The following is a 21,845-nucleotide window of genomic DNA, read 5'->3' as shown; positions in this document are numbered from 1 at the left end:
TTATTATTATTATTATTATTATTGTGTATTACATTCACCATTAAATAGATTTAATAAATTAACATAAATATTTATTTATTTAATTATTATTATTATTATTATTATGCATTACATTTACCATTAAATAGATTTAATAATTAACAAATTAACATTTAATAAATACATATTTATTTATTTAAATTATTGTTTTATTATTTATGTAATGATTAATTTTACTATTAAATGCGTTTAATGTTAATTATTATTATTATGTATTACTTTCACCATTAAATAGATTTAACAATTAACAAATTAACATTTAGTAAATAAATATTTATTTATTTAAATTATTGATTTATTATTTCTGTATTAAATTTACTATTAAACGTATTCAATGTTTTTATTTAGAAGAAATATTAATAGTAGTAGTAGTATTGTCTCAATCTGTTGATCATTAAACATAAATTAATCTCAAAAAATATATAATCTCAATATATATATAAAGTATTTATTAGCAAGTGCAAATTCTCCTTAGCACCGAATTGCATGCCTTTGCATTATTTTGCCTCAATAATGTTAAAATACCAAATAACAGCAATTTTATAAAGTTTATGAAGACTTACTGAAGCCTCATAATGCATTATTTTCTCATGTATGATGTTATTTTTGTATGAAGAGCAATCTGAACACACGAACATTCAGAAGAGGAAATCGATAAATGCGATGGTTATGATGGGAAGCTCTAATAACACGTCAGCGATGTGCGCGTGCACGATGGTGGGCGGAGCTCAGCTGTCAGTCATGCCTGCGCGCTCCCGCCTTTGCTCATCAATTACACACACACACACGCAGCAGCGGGATGTAACAGCTGTTACACCGGGAACCGTGTTACATTGTTGCGTCTGTTATTTCCCCGCGAACTCAAACGCGAGTTTATTCACATCTGCATCTTTAAACTCGCGCTTCCGCACGGGAGCGACACGCGTCACACGCCTGCGGAAAACGCGCATACGAGCATATGTTTGAACATCAGACTCGACTGACGCGAATCAGGGATCCGAAACCGCGGAGACTCGGTTCAGGGAAAGAGAGAGAAACCGCCCGTGCGTTTAACGCGCGTCTCATTCGCGCTAATCATCACGCGACGCGCGTCGGATCATCCACCGGCGGCTGAGAATCATCTCCGTAAAACTAAAGTTTAAAAGCAAACTCTGCAGTTAGTTTCATCCGGGATCCGGTTTCAGCTCCGAGTGCCGCAGGTTCAGCAGCAGCAGCAGCAGCAGCAGCAGCAGGAGGAGGAGGAGGATGATGAAGATGATGATGTCCGGGGAAGAGGTTCTGATCCCGGACGACCGAGCTTTCAGCCGGTTCAGCCACGAGTGTCAGTCCGAGGAAGGCTGGAATCTCACCTACAACAAAAACAACATCAGCGTGTGGATCCAGGTGCTGGAGGAGGAAAAGAGTTTACACAAGATCAAGGTGAGCGGATGTGGTCTGATGTGGCTTCTGCTGGTCTGGAGCTTCATGTGATGCTTCTTTAGAGGCCTTGAAGATCTTTATGAACTCACTTTAGATGATCAGTCATATATTAACCTTGTAAAGCCGGATGTAATAGTCCAAATTTTTCAAAAAGAAACAATGTAAAAGTAAAATCAAATCGTATTTGATCCATCAGGCTTTTATACGGAGTAAAAACAGCTCAAGTTTATTAAAAATGCATGCTATTAAATTTACTGCATATGGACAAAAGTATGAAATTGTGGTTGGAATATAAATCAATGAGATCTGATGTGGTCTAATGTGGGTTCTGCTGGTCTTCTTTAGAGGCCTTGGAGATCTTTATGAACTCACTTTAGATGATCAGTCATTTGTTAACCTGATATAGTAGTCCATGTTTTCCAATGAGACAAAATATATATATAAAAAAAATTGAAACATATTTGATCCATCATGTATTTATGGCTCAAATACACTGATATAGTCAAAATATAGAGTAAAAATTGCTCAGTTTTATTCAAAACGCATGCAGTTTGACAGAGTGCATCCAATATAACAGAAAATATGGAAAAAAAATGTTTTTGTTTAGGATCATATTTGATCCATCATGCATTTATGTCTGATATACTTATTAAAAATGCATGCAATTTGATGCAAATGCTTATATTTGCTGTATATGGACAAAAGTATTAAGTTCTGGCTGTAATGCAAATCATTGAGATCTGATGTGGTCTAAAGTGGCTTCTGCTGACGCTTCTTTAGAAGCCTCGAAGATCTTTATAAACTCACTTTAGATGATCAGTCATATATTAACCCTTTAAAGCCTGATATAGTAGTCCATTCGTTTTCCAATGAGACAAAATGTAAAAGAAAGAATTAAAACGTATTTGATCCATCATGCATTTATGGCTCATATAGTCTGATATATTTATTAAAAATGCATGCAATTTGGTGCAAATGCTTATATTTGCTGTATATGGACAAAATTCTTATGAAATTCTAGTTGTAATGCAAATCATTGAGATCTGATGTGGTCTAAAGTGGCTTCTGCTGGTCTGGAGCTTCATGTGATGCTTTTTTAGAAGCCTTGAGGATCTTTTTGAATTCACGATATGATGATCGGTCATCTATTAACCCTTTAAAGCCTGATATAAGAGTTCAGTTTTTCAAAGAGTGACAAAATATAAAAGAACAATTAAATCGTATTTGATCCATCATGCATTTACGGCTCATATAGTCTGATATAGTGAGAATATGGAGGAAAAAACAGCTTAATTTTATTAAAAAATATATGCAATTTAGTGCAAATGCTTATATTTACTGTATATGGACAAAAAGTATGAAATTCTGGTTGTAATGTAAGTCAGTGAGGTCAGATGTGGTCTGATGTGGATTCTGCTGGTCTGTGACGCTTCTTTAGAGGCCTTAAAGATCCAAAAATATAATGCAATGCAATGATGATTGAGAGATGAAAAAATAAAGATCTTCAAAAGGTCCTGATGATCAGATTTGAGACTAAAAATTCATGGAGAATCAAGAAAAGCCAAGATGCTGTAATTTGGAAATATGACTACAGTTATTCTGACATTTACTTGGTCGAAATCAGTCAAGATTTGACAGAAAAACACACATGAAGCACCAGCTGAAGGTAATGTTTGTTCAGTTACACTTTTACTGGATAAATTGTGGGCAACGACACACAAGTTCTGACCATTTATGGGGTTAAACTCATCGCTGAGGCACTGGAGAGCTCAAGTGTGTGAGTGGTGTGTGTTTAACGGGCACATCCGGGTGTGTGACGGGCGAGCAGGTTTATCCAGCAGGTGTTGACGCACACATACGTGTGTGTTTGAACTGTAACGGAAACTCAGCAGGATGTCCACGCGTGTGTTTGTCTTCTCACACCGGCGAGAGTCACGTAGAGTCTGTCGTCGGCACAAACGTGCCAAGATCCGTTTATGAAATGAGTTCAGCTCGTGCTCACAGACTCAAACCGCTGTGTTCTAGCTACACAGCGTCCAGTTTTCTATTAATACCGGATCTTTTGTGTGTCTGTTTGCTCAAGGTTATGCATGAAACTCTGAGTTCATAAAGTTCAAATCCTGCTTGTTCAGGTGTTGGATTCTCACGCAGCTCACCTGAGAGCTCACCTGTGCATCACACACACACACACAGGCCCTTTGTTCACAAAATAGGAAGAAATCTATCAAACAAAGAAGCGACATTATGCGTTGCAGAAGTAAAGCGGAAAAAGGGAAATCAGGCGGAATGATTGGCTGTTTACAGAGCAGCCAAACCCACGTTCATTTCACAGGAATTATCGCTCCTGTTTGACAGAGACACGAAGGTGAACAGAAATATCGACCTCGGGCTCTTTTCTTAGATCTGTCTGTCTTTAGGAAAGCAGCTGATAAACGACGCCGACAGAACAGACCTGTGTGTGTGTGTTTATGCGTGTGTGTGTTGAGAATGCGTGTTTGTTTTTCTTCAGCAGAAAGAACAGGAAACATCTCTTTTATTATTATAATTCAGGCCGTCATTCTGCAGTGCAGACTGTCACACAACCTGTTAACCATAAACACCTAGTGTGTTTATTAGTGGTGTTCAAGTCACAAATAGTACTAGAGATCACAGTGGTGTGAATAAGCATTTGTAAGCAGTATATAAAGAAGGGCTGTCAAAGATTAATCACAATTAATACAAAATAAAAGTTTGACTTTGGCTAATATACTGTATGTGTGTGTGTACTGTTGTGTACAATATGTTGTGTACAAAATATGTTTATTTATATATAATATAAATTATATAAAAATGACATGATACATATACTTCTAAATATTTCTTGAATACATACATGAATGTGTTTGTATTTATATATACATAATAATTACACACAGTAAACAAGATGAGGCAAACTGAAACTTTTATTTTGTAAGCGATTAATCACGATTAATCATTTGACAGCACTAATGTAAAGACAAAAAAGGGGTTAAAAGCCATTAAAACAATAAACATTTTAATACATAATTACGTACATTAGAATGCATCCTATTTAATTATTTCTGAGAAAAAAAAAAAAATATATATATATATACATACAATTTATTTATTTATTTATTTTTAATAAGCACAGGTCAGAACAAGCATGTTGGCATTTTATTTTTTACAAAAGTTATTTTAAACCTTAAAGTAGGCATTTTTCTTGCATTTAACAACCTTTCCAAAAAAACTGATAATTTTTTACATTTTTGATTATTTATGTATTTATTTATTTATTTTTCCTGGTTACATTGACTGGGCCTGCAAAAAATTGCTTGTAATTTATTTTATTTTTATTTATTTATTTTGTTATGCTATACTGTATTATCACCGAATCTTGGATTCAGTTTTTATATAAGCTTGTTTTCTTTCCATTGGCACTGTGTTCTGCGTTTCATTTTGGAGCTGATTGATCGTAGGCCTCATTGATCTGAGCTCATTCGCCTCCGTTTTGGAGCCAAAATGAGCCACAAAAAGGGTTGCCAGGTCAATTGCTACTCAAAACCTGCCCAATCGTGTTCTGGGGGAAATTTGTTTTTTTATTCAAAAGGTGCATAAGCTCAGACTTACATTCAAAGACGTTGTTTTGTCTGTTCTTATGATTTTTCACTCTCAATCATTTCATTTTTGTATTCAAGCCTGCATTTAATTGCAGTTCTCAGAAACTTTGCATTAGCTGGTATTAATCTATAAAGGTTACGTAGCTCTTCTAAATATCCCCTGTTCATATTCCCGTTTAAAGCAGGTCAAGCAGCAGGGGATTTACAGGCTGATTTTCAGTTCCAAAATCAGCACTGAAACCGAAAAAATTAATTGAGTAGATTCTTTGTTCTGACACCAGCGTCTCTCTCAGATCACAGATACTTTATACGTTTGGAGTTTCAGTCGTCTCTAATATCACTGATGACTTAAAAACGTTTCATTTGCAGTGAAAACTGACTCTCACTATTGTAACGCAGAGCTTCACTTGTGTGTTTCTGTGAAGGAATCTGCTGAATGAATAAGTGTAACTATGAAATCTGCATTCGTGTGTGTGTGTGTGTGTGTGTGTGTGTGTGTGTGTGTGTGTGCCGACGCGTGTTCCTGTGGGTGAAACAGCAGTAAAGCATAATAACACAAAATGCTGAAGTGTGAGAAATACACTATAGCCTGCAGACAAAAGGCCAGAGAGAACGAGGGCGAGCGAGATTCAGTGAATAAATATTCTCTCTCTCTCTCTCTCACACACATGCAGTTTTATCTGCAGTGATCTGTAGTGAAGAGATAAATATTGCCGCCATCATCAGTAGCAGTAGTAGCATTAGTATTAGTAGTGAACATTATAGTCAGGCCATGAAATTGATGTTAAGGGCTTCATTTTCATTCAAATGCGTGTGGTTTACAGTTGAATTGTCGTGCATTTGCCGGCGTATGCTTAAAGCAGACAAAATAGTCATTCATCATTTACTACCAAATAACTTTGAACCCCATTGACTTTCATTGTATGGACAAAAAACACTTAGACGTTTCTCAAATTATCTTATGTAGTGATCCACAGAAGAAAGAAGTAGGGCTGTCAAATGATTAATCACAATTAATCACATACAAAATAAAAGTTTAAGTTTGGCTAATATATGTTTGTGTAATTATTATGTATATATAAATACACACAAATTAATGTATATATTTAAGAGAAATGTTATTTATGTACAAAATATATTTTATTTATATATAATATAAATTATATAATATAAAAATTATAATCAATACATATACTGGTAAATAATTCTTAAATATATACATGAATGTGTTTGTATTTATATATACATAATATTTACACACAGTGCACACATAAGAAGTTAACTAACTTTTAGTTAAAGTTAAAAAAAAATTTGATGTAGAAAAAATCCCCACGGAAATATATAGACATAAAATAATAAAAATAAAATGTAAAAAAAAGGAGCAAATTACCAAAACATTAACTAAAATAAAATGAAAACTAAGCTGATTAAACAATTCTGAAATCTTTTAAACAGTTAAACAACAATAAAACAATAGTTAAACTACATAAAATATGTATAAAACCTGTAGTAGTATCTCAGTGATACTAAAATAATGCTGATTTTTAATGACATGCAGGTGAACAAATAATGACAGAATGATTATTTTTGGTGAACTGTCCCTTTAAGAAGAGAATTTTTTTGTCGCATAAAATCAAGAAGAGTGTGCGGTTCGTTTTAGATCTTCATTTGTGTTGTCATATTTAGAAGTTCTTCACACTGTCCATTCATACTGTACTGTAACTTTTTAAAAGGCTCATCGGATGCTAAGTTCACTTTTACATGTTGTTTGAACATTAATGTGTGTTGTCAGTGTATGTACAAATCTACCCTATAATGATAAAAATCCATGCAGTGGTTTTTAATTAATCTGTAAAAAAATATTCCCTTTTTCAAATCGAGCCGTTCTCAGATGTCTGTCGTTATGCTGTCACATGACAGAGGACACTCCCACCATAGTTGATTGACATGAGCGTCTTACCTCAGATCAGCTGTAACAGTCCGACCTCCATTGTTTTGATGCCGGAGCAGGGATGTAAGTTAGACAAGAATTGAGCGATTGAGGTGTTGTGTTGCTGGATGTAATAATGAACATAGTGGTCGTCATTTACTCCCGACATCTGAGCTGAAGATGCAGTGGATTACGTTTGTTTGTGAAGGGAATGAACCTCCCGATCTACATATATCCGTCTATGTTCACGTGAATCATTTGTGATCCAGCTTCACTTACAGCAGAAGTGAGTATAAGGGTTTTTTATGAATCTTTGCGATCGCCTTTCCTAATAAAGTTTAGCAGCTAAACGTGGCTAAATGCAGCTAAAGTAAACAGGCTCGTCACTCCACAGAGAGAAGAGAGGGGCGGGGCGAGCAGAGCTCATTTGCATTTAAAGCAGCCTCGACCAGAATGAGATGGTTTTTGCAGAGATGATTTTGACAAGATAAAAAGGGTGTTGTTTTACACAACCATTGAGAATTAATTTTTAACCAAAGTATATTAGAGACTTTTCGTTAAGACCCTAAAGAATCATATCAAATTGTGGAAAATGGGCATCCGATGACCCCTTTAAATGAAACATATAGCTCCTATAACATTGTTAAGCATTGTTTTCTGAAGGTTCAGCGTCTGCTTTTATTGGCCGCTTATGGAGAAAGAAAACTAATGATGTAATAAATGTCCAAATGAGACCAGAGGAGAAATGCATGTGTGTGTGAGTAATAAAACACGATTCTCCCTCGTGATCAGCGTGTGTTTGTTCTTCATGTCTCTCTGGAGGAACGACGCATCTCTGGAGACTTGCTGGAACAAACCATTTCACACAGACCCAACCATTATCACTCAATGTGTAAATATAATATATATTATTATAAGGACAATTTTGTACCTAGAAGTGAGAAAAAAGTAAAATAAATAAATACATAGTGTATATAGCTGTATATAAAAACAATAGAACTATATGCAGTGTCCACATTTAGGTGTGTGTGTTTGATCTAGATCTTCTGTTGCAAAGTGTGCAGTGTGTGAGCGATATTGCAGTGGTGTGTGTAAAGGGCGTCACATCTGTGAAGCGTTTCGCCGTTCCTCGTCTCAGTGTGGCTGATAACCTGCTTTCATTTGCATTTTATGTAGCAGTAGTTTGAGTATTTCTTATCGTCCGGAGCTTCAGGCAAATGTTTTCTGCACAAATTCCTTTGAAAGAGTCACAGACTGAAGCTGGCAGTGGATTCACTGCATTAGAATCCCTACCGCTGCTGGTTTATGGCTCGTTTTCGGCTCATTAGCAGGTGAAACGAACACACAGATCACAGAAAGACTTCAGTTGGAGATCATGGTACTCTGTGTGTGTGTTGATGATGAAAGAATTGATGTCCGTGAAGAAACACAACTGCAGGCATGATGTGCTACAAACCAGAACACATGAACACACACATATGTATGAGTGTGCAGCTCTATGTGGGCGGCTATAGATGTCAGATTCTCCTTAAAGCTGTTGGGCTTCCCCCAAACCACACACACACACACACACACACGGTCTGTCCTCCCACTCATGATGTTGGGCTCCAGTGGAGCTTCAGGAAATCCCACTCAGGCGTTTCGGTCCTTCTGCCTCTTTCACCACAGATTGACCGTCAGCGCTACAGCCACTAATGATCATATTTGCTGCTGTTATAGATGGCTTCAACTTTATTTATTTATTTCTAAATCACGTTTAATCTTTTTATACACGTATATTAAAAATAATGTTTTATGAACTACATTATTATTATTAAGCAGGACAGAACTGATATTTGTGTGCATGTGCATGCGTGTTTGTTTTATTTTAGTATTGGTTCTGGATGTGGATGTAGAGTGTTTAATATGTAGTATATATGCGGGATGATCAGTCATTCGGTCATTGTCGTGACATAAAGCCCATCAGTGATCAGGACGATCAGGAGGTTTATGTTTTGTTTATTTCAGATCACTCTCATCTGTCATTCCTGAACAACTCATTCTGATGTTCTGTCAGCGTACAATGGCTGTTTTATATCAGTCTCCTCATGTCAGAGTGAATGCTGTGTCGTATCACTGCTGTTCACCTGAGCATCATTCAGCTGAATGACAGGATGATGATTCTGCGCAGTCACACAAACCAACTGCAGCTGCAGCTAGTGACGTGTTACAGCCCGAGAGATGTCCAGACATACACATACTTTTCATGTCACACTTTTTTCATTGCATTTGTTCCTAAAAGTCATTTATAATGATAGTTGTTTTATTAATAACAGCATAGTTTAGTTTCTTATGATCATTTTTACATTTACAAGTATTGCAATTGCATTGCATTTGAAGTACACATTTGTTCAGTTCTTGCTTTCTCTGGAAATCAAACCTATGACCTCGACCAATACTTTTTGAGCTATTTTGAGGTTATTTCATTCTCTCTCTTTTATATTGTAGCATTGTTTATGATCCATATCATTTGCAATGCATCGAGGGATCTTTTTTGTCTTTTCTGATTTTTTTTTTTTTTTTTTGTTTATTATACAGACCTGCAATTTAAGAATTACATTTAATGAATTGTATGTGCATTTTGTTTTAAATTTGACTGTAATTCACTATAAACAATCATAATTTAGATTCATGACAACTTTCCTCTTTCATCTTTTATCTCATGTATAAGATTTATTTATCTATTCCTGTTTCATACAGACATGCAGGAAAACAAATACATTTTTGCCATAAAATGACATATAAATCAGTGTGAATGATATGAACAAACCCCTCAGTAGAAAATATCAGAATATAGAGAGGAATAAAACTGTAAGTTTTAGTGCATGGAAGTGCTGCTTCATGTGAAATAAAAACTCAAAACCTTTAAAAATAAGCATTTTCGCCATGTTTTAGGAATACAATGTTGTATAAATCAATGTGAATGATACATGAACAAACCCCTCAGTAAAAACCTTCAGAATAAAGACAGGAATAAAACTGTAAGTTTTGGTGCATGTAAGTGCTGCTTCATGTGAGATAAAAACTCAAAACCTTTAAAAATAGTCATATTCGCCATGTTTTTAGGAATAAAATGTTGTATAAATCAGTGTGAATGATATATGAACAAACCCCTCAGTAAAAACCTTCAGAATATAGACAGGAATAAAACTCTAAGTTTTTGTGTATGTAAGTGCTGCTGAAGTGGAGAAACAAACTCTTAAAGATATGTGCTGTAATTGAAATCAGGCGCAAATAGATAAAATGCAGTAAAATAAACACTCAGAAGAGTTTATGTTCATGTTGTGTAGGCTTTTTATTATATTTTATCTAATTATTATTGTTATGTATTTATTTTTTTAAACTTTCCTCATTTTTCATCCTCTCTGCTGGTCGTCTTAGGACTTATATGTTAATGTGTTTTGTAATTTATTAACCAGTTCAGAAGTGAAATGAGTAACAAGACCTTCAGTTTTTTCCTGGAGTGTCTTCCTTAAAACTTCAAAAACTAGAGCTAGTTTGCTACATTTGGTTTGCTTTGGCGACTCTCTTGCTTTGTTTCCAGTGATCAGTTTTTGTAGTGAGCCATCAGAATTGTGTTTACAGCGAACACATGCAGTAAAGTGAGTTCAGCGTCTGCTCCAGGGACTTTTACTCGAGGTCACAGTGCTTCTCTTGTTTAACTCGCATGAGCTAATGTTTCATGTCAACAAGCAATTTAAGGAGATATAACTTTGGTCAGGGATTGAGTCTGAGTCTGTGTTACATCAATCCAGTGTGTTGCATGAAGTTATTTCTATTTTTAAAACATGTTCTGAACCTTTTGATCTCTGGTTAATCATTAAAACTTGTGAGTCAGTGTTATTTTAGTATTACTTAAATACTATTATAGATATTATTAATAATTTTAAATTAGCTTTTATATTTTCAATTTTTATAAACTTTGTTTTCAGTAATTTGATGTGCTTTTTAAATATTTAATACTATCTCTTTTTGTATTTTTATTAGTTTTTTTTTTTTTTTTTTTTTTTTTTTTTTTTCTTCAGTTTTAGTTTTTGTTTAATTCCAGTTTCTGATTTAGTGTTTAAATCAAACTAAATAAAAATGAGATGTTGCCTTGGCAAAAAACATACCTTTTATGAATAAAAATTTAAAAAGTACATTTTTCATCTAATATTATATTTTATTTTACTTCAGCTTTAAGTTAACAAAAAACGTCTTAATACTTTTAGTTTCAGTTAATGAGAATGACCCTGTTTGTAACTGCTGTGGAACTTTGTTCTGCATAAATCTTCACATCGTTTTATCTCATGGTTTCCTTTTTTTTTTTTTTTTTTTTTACTTTTATCACTAGTGAGTTTTAGAGCAGGAAGACTTTAGTGTGTCATTTCTTTGCCTCCAGCTGTTTTTCATTGGTTCTCTCGTTCTTGTCATTGCTCTATAAAACACAGGTGCTGTTGAGACGAGGTCTACTTTAATGGCCTGGTTTAATATTTCACAAATCTCTTCAGAATCAGAGTAACTGCAGCCTCATTTCACCTGATGTAGGTCATTAGTTACACGCGTGTGTTTGTGTTTTAGGGTTACTTATGCTTGAGTGATCACAGATGTGTGTTGAGCTTCATTTACGGCCTTTATTTTATGACACAGCCATAAATATGATCTGCTACTTCACAAAATATTTGTACAGTATAATGTCATCAACATATTGGTCCAGGATGATTTCCAGGAAGAGAAAAACATTTTGTCATTTTTATTAGTTTTTGTTTTCAAAATGTAGCAATTTTGTTGTTTTATTCTTTTTTTTTTTAAAAAATATGTAATGTTTATTGGGTTTTTTTATTTGTTTAAAGTTTGCTTTATTAGCTATCTTGCTACTTTAAATTCAATTAAACTTATTTTTTTATATTTCAGATTTTCATTTTAAATTCTGTTTTCATTTTAGTTTTTCATTTATGTTTTTGTCATTTTTATTAGGTTTGGGATTTAAAAAATTCTATTCATTTTTGTTTCAGTTTTAGTTATTTTAGTACATTGTTAAACTAAATGAGAAATGTTGCCTTAGCAACTAGTGGAGATAAGTTAAGATGTATTTAAATTTTTAATCTTTTATTTATTTTTATTATTTTATTGGCCTGTGATGCATTCTGGGTAGGTAACGATGTTCTTCTGCTCTTCGCTCAGTGTCGGATGCTCTGTAAGGACATTACAGCTGAGACCATGTACGACGTGCTCCACGACATCGAGTATCGGCGGAAATGGGACGCAAATGTCATCGAGACGTTCGACATCGGCAAACTGACGGTCAATGCAGATGTTGGCTATTACTCCTGTAAGTACTGCCACTGTGCTGCGTTAGTCTTTAAAAATCAAATGCAATTTACTTTGCGTTTATGAAATGAACATCAGCTGACTGATGGTTTTATGAGATGTTGCTCATGCTCAGCGTTGATCCTTTTTAGGGAAGTGTCCTAAACCGCTGAAGAACCGCGATGTCATCACCCTGCGCTCCTGGCTGCCCATGGGAAATGATTACATCATCATGAACTACTCTGTCAAACACGCTGTGAGTGATGCTGTTGTAATTTAGTGTCATTGATGTACTACTTTATTATACTTTATTATGTTTTCTAAAATGTTCTACTATGCAAATGAAATATGAAGTGAACTTTTGATAAGTCTAGGTTCAAAATTCTTGTTCGGTTTTGTTGTCATATTAGAGTTTATCACTCCATAAATTAGATAATACTGTCAGCAGACAGAAAAATAGATTTTTACCACAGTGTGCATGATATATGCAGAATATAGAGAGGAAAAAACTCTTTCAACCAAGTTTAGGCTCCTGAATTGGAGAAACAAACTTGTTTCCTATAAAAATGTGCATTTACGCCATGTTTTTAGGAAAAAGTGTTGTATAAATCAGTGTGAATGATATATGAACAAACCCCTCTGTAAAAACTTTCAGAATATAGAGAGGAATAAAACTCTAAGTTTTGGTGTATCTAAGTGCTGCTGAAGTGCAGAAACAAACTCACTGCCTTTAAAAATTTGTGTTTTCGCCGTGTTTTTAGGAATAAAATGTTGTAAAAAATCAGTGTGAATGATATATGAACAAACCCTTCAGTAAAATCCTTCAGAATATAAAGAGGAATAAAACTCTAAGTTTTGGTGTTTGTAAGTGCTACTGAAGTGGAGAAATAAACTCACTACCTTCAAAATGTAGAATTTTCGCCATGTTTTTAGGAATAAAGTGTTGTATAAATCAATGTGAATGATATATGAACAAACCCTTCAGTAAAAACCTTCAGAATATAGAGAGGAATAAAACTCTAAGTTTTGGTCCATGTAAGTGCTGCTGAAGTGGAGAAACAAACTCACTGCCTTGAAAAATGTGTTATTTTCACCATGTTTTAGGTATAAAATGTTGTATAAATCAGTGTGAATGATATATGAACAAACCCTTCAGGAAAAACCTTCAGAATATAGACAGGAATAAAACTCTTAAGTTTTGGTGTATGTAAGTGCTGCTGAAGTGCAAAAACAAACTTTTAAAGATGTACTGTACTTGAAATCTACAGGTGCAAATAGATAAAGTGCAATATAATAATCACTTAAATGTGTTTTTTGGAACTTTTATTTCAGCTAGTCTGAAATAACACTTTCAGAGAACTGTGATCCTACAAATATGTTATTCAATTACTGAAATGTTAACTTAAAATCTCAGGCGGACTTCATGTAAATGTTTGTTTAAAGTTCGGCGATGGCTGTTCTGTTCGTGATTGAGTGTGCAGCGCTGCATTGATTCCTCTGTACGGTTCAGTAGTGACGTGTGTTTGTGTGACCGTCAGGACAGTAATGATTCTGCTGCTAACGATCTTCTGATCGTTACTAATGATGTGATGATGGTCTGTGTTGACTACAACAGCTGGAGCGTGTCACTGTGATTCTATACAGATGTGCGTGCACACGCATGCGTGTGTCTCTCATAAAGTTGTGGAATCTGTAGTCACATGATCAGACTGGTCTGCTGCAGCTTCACACTACATTGATCTGACTGTCATCACTGAGAGAGAAAGAGAGAGTCATATATTGGTTTCTCTCTGTTCTTCTCATTGTCCATCACACACACTGACAAAAACTCACTCACTCACACACAGAGGCCTGAGTGTCTTTTTGATCATTGTGGGATGTAGAATGAGAGCTCATAGTGTTCCTGTAACCATAGTGATGCACTACTGAGTGTCATTCCAGTCTGATATGTTGATTGATTGATTGATTGATTTTGTGTGCATGTGTTTTAGAAATATCCTCCTAAGAAGGATCTGGTGCGAGCCGTTTCCATCCAGACGGGATATTTGATCCAACGCACTGGCCCCACCAGCTGCACCTTAACATACCTGGCACAGGTGGACCCGAAAGGTACACACACACTTAATTTTTTTTTTTTTTTTTTTTTTTTTTTTTTTTTGAATGTATTTGTATTATTTAACTTAATATGTGTTAATCATTTTTAATTTTAACCGGTTCGTTTTATTTTTGTAATTTATTTTAAGTTTTTTAACCATATTTTTCCATTGATTATTATTTGTTCATTTATTTTTGTACTTTTATACTATTATTTTATAATTTATTTATTTTAATTTACATTTTTACTGTTGTATTTTTCTATTGCTTTTATTTATTTTAATCACATTTTTTACTTTGTTGAATTTTTACATTGTTTTACTTTGACTGAGCTCGATCTATAGCCCTGAATCAAACGCTTTATTCTAAACTAGATCTTTCATTGTGTCTCTCTCAGGTTCTCTTCCCAAGTGGGTTGTTAACAAGTCTTCCCAATTCTTGGCGCCTAAAGTGAGTAAAGAGTGCAGTAGTTCACGCCATCCTTACACTCGTTTGTTCCTGCACTTGTTTGTCCTGCTCTCTGAAGGTTATTTGTTCTGTAGCTCTTCATCTGTTCTTCATTCCTAACACAATTAACCCTAAAAACACACGGAATGACAGACATGAGTGTGTGTGTGTGTGTGTGTGTTAAAGTAGGTCATCAGTTTGAAACGTCACAGAGTGAAAGAACAGATGATTGATTGATTAATTGATAAATAAAGAGACACTGAGTGACCGAAGAAACTTTGAAATATTAAACACACACTGACATCATGAACACAATCATTTCAACAGCATCACTGCAATTGTGATGAATCATAAAGTCAGACATTAATGCCGGATGTTCAGCTTTAGTAAATAAAGTTTTACTGGAATTGATTTTAGAAAGAGCAAAAGAAAGACTACAGAAGTAAAGCAACAGATGATACAAACAACTATTCTGAGACGTCGGTGAGACAAAGAGCTGCAGTGTGTCTAAATGTGTGTCTGTGATTAAATTAGCGTGTGTGTTTGTGTGTCTGGATGAATACAAACGCTCTTCAGTTTCAGTCCTCTGTTAATTAAGAGGCTAATATCAGACAGGGCTGTGACGTACTGACAAAAAATCGTATCTTAATATTTTTAGGGATTTTGTTGATAATATGCATGTTTTTGTGCTGCTTAAAGGCCTGTTTACACTCTCAGATAATTTTATTAATGTTTCTAACTAAATTTTTACCATAATTTTTTATTATTTATTTAATCAAAACTTCAGTTTATTGTAATCATTTTTATTATTTATTTATTTATTTAAATATTTATGTTTTATAATTTAATGTAACCAGTTTTTGTTAGTTTTAAAAATATTAATCTACTCTTATAATTATTTTCCATTTGTTTTTTTTTTTGTTTTTTTTGTATACCATTTTATTTTGTATTTTAGGTGGACGGTAGTTTTTACTTTACTCAAGTAAATGTAAAAAGTACCTGCAGTTTATCAGAGTGTTTTTCTTTGGACAACTTTACTTGCATGTTGTCATACTTTTTACTGCACTACATTTCATAAAAAGTTGTTGTTGTTTGTTTTACCTTTAATACTTAAGAACATCAAAAATGTAGTACTTTCTTGTACTCAAGTAAATCTTTGAATTACTTTTATTTGAGTGTAAGAAAGTATTAAATGATATTTAATGCGAAATATAGTGCAGTAAAAAGTACATTATGCTTTGCAATGTTGTGAAGTAAAGTTTTCTAAAGATAAACACTCTGATAATGTACAGACACTTGAAAAGTACTTTTTAGTTCACTTTTTAACTATTTTTAAACTTTTAATTTATTTAAATATTTATTTATAAAATCTATTTATTTATATTTATTTATATAATAATAATAATTAATAATACAAATTTTCATTGTTTATTATAATCAAACTGTTGTATTTTAAAAAATGTTTTTATTTGTATTTTATAATTTATTGTAATTTTTTTTATCTTGTGTGTTTAACTTTTCTTCTAGTGAAAAATCTACTTTTAGGATATGTTTTTTTTTAATGTATTAATTTGAATCTAATTTTCCTATTTTTAAAAGTGTTTGTAATTTCTCATAACATCAGTGTGTTTGTGTGTGTGTGTGTGTGTGTGTGTGTGTCTCAGGCAATGAAGCGCATCAGTAAAGCGTGTCTTCGGTATCCCGAGTGGAAGCAGAAGCACAGTCCAGGTTTTAAGCCGTGGTTGTTTCCGGAGCAGAATCCGCTGTCCAACATCCCGCTGTCCGAACTCTCCATCCAACACGCCGAATCGCTGGAGAACATCGACGAGAGCTCACTCAGCGAGAGCAAAGACGAGCGTGCCGAACACAGCGACGACGAGGGAAACAACTGACATACGTCCATGTGAGCGGTTCTGAGCTCCATTCCCTGTCAGAGCAGCCCAATGAAGTGCTGAATCCAGATAAATTTGGTTACACAGATGTAAATGATTTTGAATAATGATGATGTGATTTCTGATCCCTGACCTTATGCACGCATGCAGTTTGTCTCCAGACACACAGAGGGCGCCGATGTCGATCTGCTGTACGACACTAGAGTTCAATGAATGAATGTAGTAACGAAGAATTAAAAACAAATTACTGCCTGTGTTTTTGGAGCTCTGCCTTGTGTCTTCTGTTTATTACAACAAAAACTACTAGAGAAAGACGTCAAGTCGACAGGAAAATGCGTTTGCAACACACGAGTTATTTAAGTGAAAACATAGGGAAAGATTACTCTGACCTTCTGACCTTCTGTTTCACAATGAGCAACATCACATCAGCTAGTTAGCAGTAAACCGGTTACCTCACCTCAATATGGAGTCGATTTGTGTTGGATATGTGTTATCTTTAGAATGAAAATATTGGTATTTTATTTGTAATCATCATACATTTTCTGCTTATTTCAGTTAATATCATAAAACTAGCGAGCTAAACCAGTAGTAGGACTGACAGTGTCGTGTAAACATGTCTGTAGAGGCCAAAAGAGGAACGGATGAACCGAATCAATTGAGTGAGTCATTTACGCTGGAACCGCTCTGACTGATTCAAACTCGTGATTTTGATAATTCACTTCAAACGATTCACTAGCAAAAAACAAATTAAAAGAGACACTCATTTTTGAATGTAGACATCCCTTGTAATGATTTTAAGAAGCACGTTTAGTGAATCGGAACTTCGATTTAGATCAGAACTTTACGTATCGCGAATCGTTTGATTTAGATCTGGACTTTGGAGTGGGTTCGCAAATTATTTCTTGAATTGAATGATTCGCAATCCGAGCTCCGAGTCCTGATCTGAAATGATGGTTCGCAAATCTTTATTTATATCGGTACTTTGGAGCGCTGATCGCGATTCAGATCGGGATCGACTTCGGAGCGGGTTCGCGAATCATTTAATTTAGATCGGAACTTCGGAGCGGATTCGCGATTCATTTGATTCAGATTGGGATCGACTTCGGAGCGAGTTCGCGAATCATTCCGTGCATTGAATGATTCGCGCTCCGCGCTTTCGAATCCTGATCTGAAATGATGGTTCGCGAATCATTATTAATACTGGTACTTTGGAGCGCTGATTGCGATTCGTTGATTCAGATCGGGATCGACTTCGGAGTTTGTGAATTATTTGATTTAGATCGGGACTTCGGAGTGGGTTCGCAAATTATTTCGTGAATTGAATGATTTGTGATCCGTGCTCCGAGTCCTGATTTGAAATGATGGTTTGCGAATCACTTAATTCAGATCGGGACTTCAAATCGCCTATCGCGAATCATTTAATTTAGATCGGAACTTCGGAGCAGATTCGCAATTCATTTGATTCAGATCGGGATCGACTTCGGAGCGAGTTCGCGAATCATTCCATGCATAGAATGATTCGCGATCCGCGCTCCGAGTCCTGATCTGAAGTGATGGTTCGCGAATCAGTTGATTTACATCTGAACTTCAGAGCGGGTTCCTAAATATTTTGATGCAAATGGGTACTTTGGAGCGCGGATCGCGAATGATTTGATTCAGATCGCGACATCAAAGCGGGTTCGCAATTTTTTTTTCTGATTTTTTATTTTTATTAAACCTTAGAAAACATCAAACCATTAATGCAGAACAGTTATAAAAACGAAAAGAAAAAAAAAGCATACATAAATACAAATCCTTTAAGAAAATTAACCCTGGTTTTACTAGTAAAAGTGTTTTTTACTATAGTAAAATGTTTTTTTTGTTTAATCACAGTTTACTAAAAATACCATGGTTAAAGCATAGTTACTAAATAAATACATAAATCCTTGAAAATCAAAAAAGTAGTGTTTAAAAAGTCCTGGATATTCATTTTACAGTATCTGTATGAATCCTGCCACAAACATGTCTGATTATTATCAATGTTGAAAACAGTTGTGCTGCCCAATATTTTTGTGGAAACATGATACACTACCATTCAGTAGTTTATTAATACTTTTATTCATCAAGGAAGCATTAAATTGATGAAGTGCCAGTAAAGACATTTAATGTTCTAAAAGATTTATATTTTAAAATAAATGGTGTTGTTTTGGAACGTTTCAGAGAAAACACAAAACAGTTCAGCTGAGCAGAAACTCATTCACTCAGACTATGACGAGTGTTTGGCTGCACACGCTCAGAAGATTGACACACACACACACACACACACACACACAGAGACAGAGTGATGCAGCAGCTCTGGTGGTCTGACTCAGAACCCGTCCGTCCACACACACACACAGATGTGTTGTCATGGCAGCCACGTGTGGAGTCCCTGTGCCCAGCAGTCTGATCACATGAGCTCACTCACACCCCTGACATTCTGTGTTTTTATTTACAAAACTGTTTACAGAAGTGAGATCAATATGAGAAACACTCTCTCTGAGGATGTTTGATTACATCTACAAAAGAAAAAATGATTCATAAATACACTGAAATAAACACTGGCGCAAAAACAGTTTTCACTCAGAAATTGTTTCACAATTTCACAAATTTCACAAATAATTACAAAGAAACAAAAATTGAAAACACTGGAGAATAAATAACTTACAGTTTGCCTTATAAAAAGGTGTGATCAGTAAGTCATGTCAACCTATTTCTTTCCATTTCTTTAATTCAATTAACGTAATTTAACTAATTTCAACTTCATTATCTAAGTTATACAAGACTTAGATAAGAATTTAAAAAAAAAATGATTTGAAATTACTTGTACATCCAATTTGATGAAGTATTTGCAGTGTTTGCTTTGTGCAATTAAAACTGCAAAATTAAAATAGTTAAAAAAATTATAATTTGTTTTATACATATATATATAACAAATAAGTATGAAATAGACAGCAGAACTGATATAGAGTAAATACAATGATGAACAATTTAAAAAACTTATATTTATCCTTCGTTCACTCATCTGTCTGTCTCTGTCTCTCATTCTGTCCATCATGTCAGTTTCTGAGACTCATTATCGGTGTTAAAGAAGACACTAATGAGATCTGATGCTGCTGACAGTGAAAAGATCAATCTGACACACACACACACACTCCAACATACAGTTGTGTGTGTTCACTTCCTGTTAGATAACTGTTGTAAGGCCACGTGAACACTACAGTACAGTCAAACCACAAGAAAGTGTTATGTCATGTGACCTTATATGATGACGGGCCATTCTCAGAAAACAGTATCATTCGTTTGTCCATAATCCATAATGTTGCTTCCTCCAGTGAAAAAAAATGTCCATCTCCTGTTGTCTCTCACATCAAAATTCATCCACATATTGGCTTGTAAACGGTGCTTGATCTTTGCAGATTTCTCTCCTGATTCAGACCAGACCACTTTTGCACTGGAGGAAGTGTTATTATGGATTATGGACTCAATGTATTTTAGTTAAAAACATCTTGATGTATTCGTTTCAGATTTTGTGTTCTTGAGATGTGAACTGATGGACTGGAGTGGTGTGGGTTACTTGTGGATTATTATGATGTTTTTACCAGCTGTTTGGGCTCTCATTCTGACGGCACCCATTCACTACAGAGGATCCGTTGGTGAGACACTGATGGAATGACACATTTCTACAAATGTGATAAACAAACAAACTCTAATCTTGGATGGCCTGAGAGTGAGCACATTTCTGGGTGACCTGTTCTTTTAATGATTATCTGGTGAAGACTCCAAGCACACAAATCCGGATTCAAATCAACACAAATCACTAAATATCCTGGTGATTCACCTCTTAAGAAAGCATTTCGTTTCGGGCACACACACACTCTTCAGCCTCCCACAGCACAAACAGACGATGTGAGCTGTTGAAGCGCCCACACGAGGCATCCGAGCCGCTCGCCTGCTAGACTCTGACTCACTCTCATCCTACACTGTTGTCTACTGATGATGATGATGATGATGAAAAACATACTTAATATCTGTTTATGAAGCAAACAGCTGACAATTAAACATTTCACCGCAGCCTCTGTTCAGTCTCATAGTTTAAATGACGTCTACTCTCTACTATACTGAACATGTGCTGTTTGTGCAGTGTATGATGTACAGTGTGCACACTATGAAGGGAACACCTGGATGACATATTACAAAATGTACAGCATCCAATAATGCAATGTAGCTGGCTTGTGACCAATTAGATGCATTTATGCAGAAAAGACACTAAAAATGCTACATTTTTCTATTTCTGAGAATAAAACAGTCTGAAATAAACATGCATTGTAAAAATGAAAATAATGCAGCGTGCTACTATTTGAAATAACCGCATATTGCATGCTAAATCCAGCAGTAGGCATTATGCTGTGCAGTATGCTGTTCTGTCATGGCACAGGTTCATATTCACTCACAGTCCTGTAGCGCCGCCTGTCGGCCAACGTGTGTAATACTACTGTTAATGTCCATAAACACCAGACTACATCAGAATATAGAACATAGATTTACTTTAAAACGTAGAGTCATTTTTAATTACATTAAGAGTAAAATTATATAAATTATAAAGATTAAATAAATAAATATTTTAAATGTTTTTGTACATTTCATTGACAGAAAAAAATAAATAGTATATAAAATCAATAAATATAAATTATATATAGAAACTAACTACATATTTTAAAGAAATTATATACAATATATAATGAATAAATAACATAAAATAATATATATGATATAAATGCAGTCTTTTTGTACGTTTTATTTGATAATAAATATAATATATATAATAGTAATATATATATATATATATAAATTAAAATTATTGATTTGTCTTTTATGCCAAAAATCATCAGGATATTAAGATCTTTCTTAATGAAGATATTTAGTACATTTCCTACCATAAATATATAAAAACTTATTTTTTGATTAGTAATATGCATTGCTAAGAACTTCATTTGAACTTTAAAGGCGATTTCCTCAGTATTTTGCATTTTTTACAAGTACACTGTAAAAAACAATTTG

General features: G+C 34.5%; 1 protein-coding gene across 1 annotated transcript; it reads left to right on the top strand.

Annotated features, from left to right (window-relative positions):
* Positions 1-776: 776 nt before the first annotated feature.
* stard10 (StAR-related lipid transfer (START) domain containing 10) lies at positions 777-17,030 on the top strand. The gene is made up of 6 exons (XM_051130023.1): positions 777-1,458; positions 12,208-12,355; positions 12,486-12,589; positions 14,325-14,442; positions 14,825-14,877; positions 16,539-17,030. Exons 1-6 carry the CDS (start codon positions 1,285-1,287, stop codon positions 16,764-16,766), a joined length of 825 nt encoding a protein of 274 aa, XP_050985980.1. The 5' UTR covers positions 777-1,284; the 3' UTR covers positions 16,767-17,030.
* The last annotated feature ends 4,815 nt before the right edge of the window (positions 17,031-21,845 follow it).

Source organism: Labeo rohita, chromosome 15 (assembly GCF_022985175.1).
Source record: "Labeo rohita strain BAU-BD-2019 chromosome 15, IGBB_LRoh.1.0, whole genome shotgun sequence".
Lineage (NCBI taxonomy): Eukaryota > Metazoa > Chordata > Actinopteri > Cypriniformes > Cyprinidae > Labeo > Labeo rohita.
Note: the sequence above shows the minus strand (reverse complement) of the source record. Positions and strands in the feature narration are given on the sequence as shown.

Bases quoted from the DNA above. Each gene is read 5' to 3' on its own strand.
- stard10 (XM_051130023.1), top strand. From the start codon at position 1,285: ATGATGAAGATGATGATGTCCGGGGAAGAGGTTCTGATCCCGGACGAC. The intron at 12,356-12,485 runs GTAAGTACTGCC...GATCCTTTTTAG, and splicing joins AGATGTTGGCTATTACTCCT to GGAAGTGTCCTAAACCGCTG. The intron at 12,590-14,324 runs GTGAGTGATGCT...CATGTGTTTTAG, and splicing joins ACTACTCTGTCAAACACGCT to AAATATCCTCCTAAGAAGGA.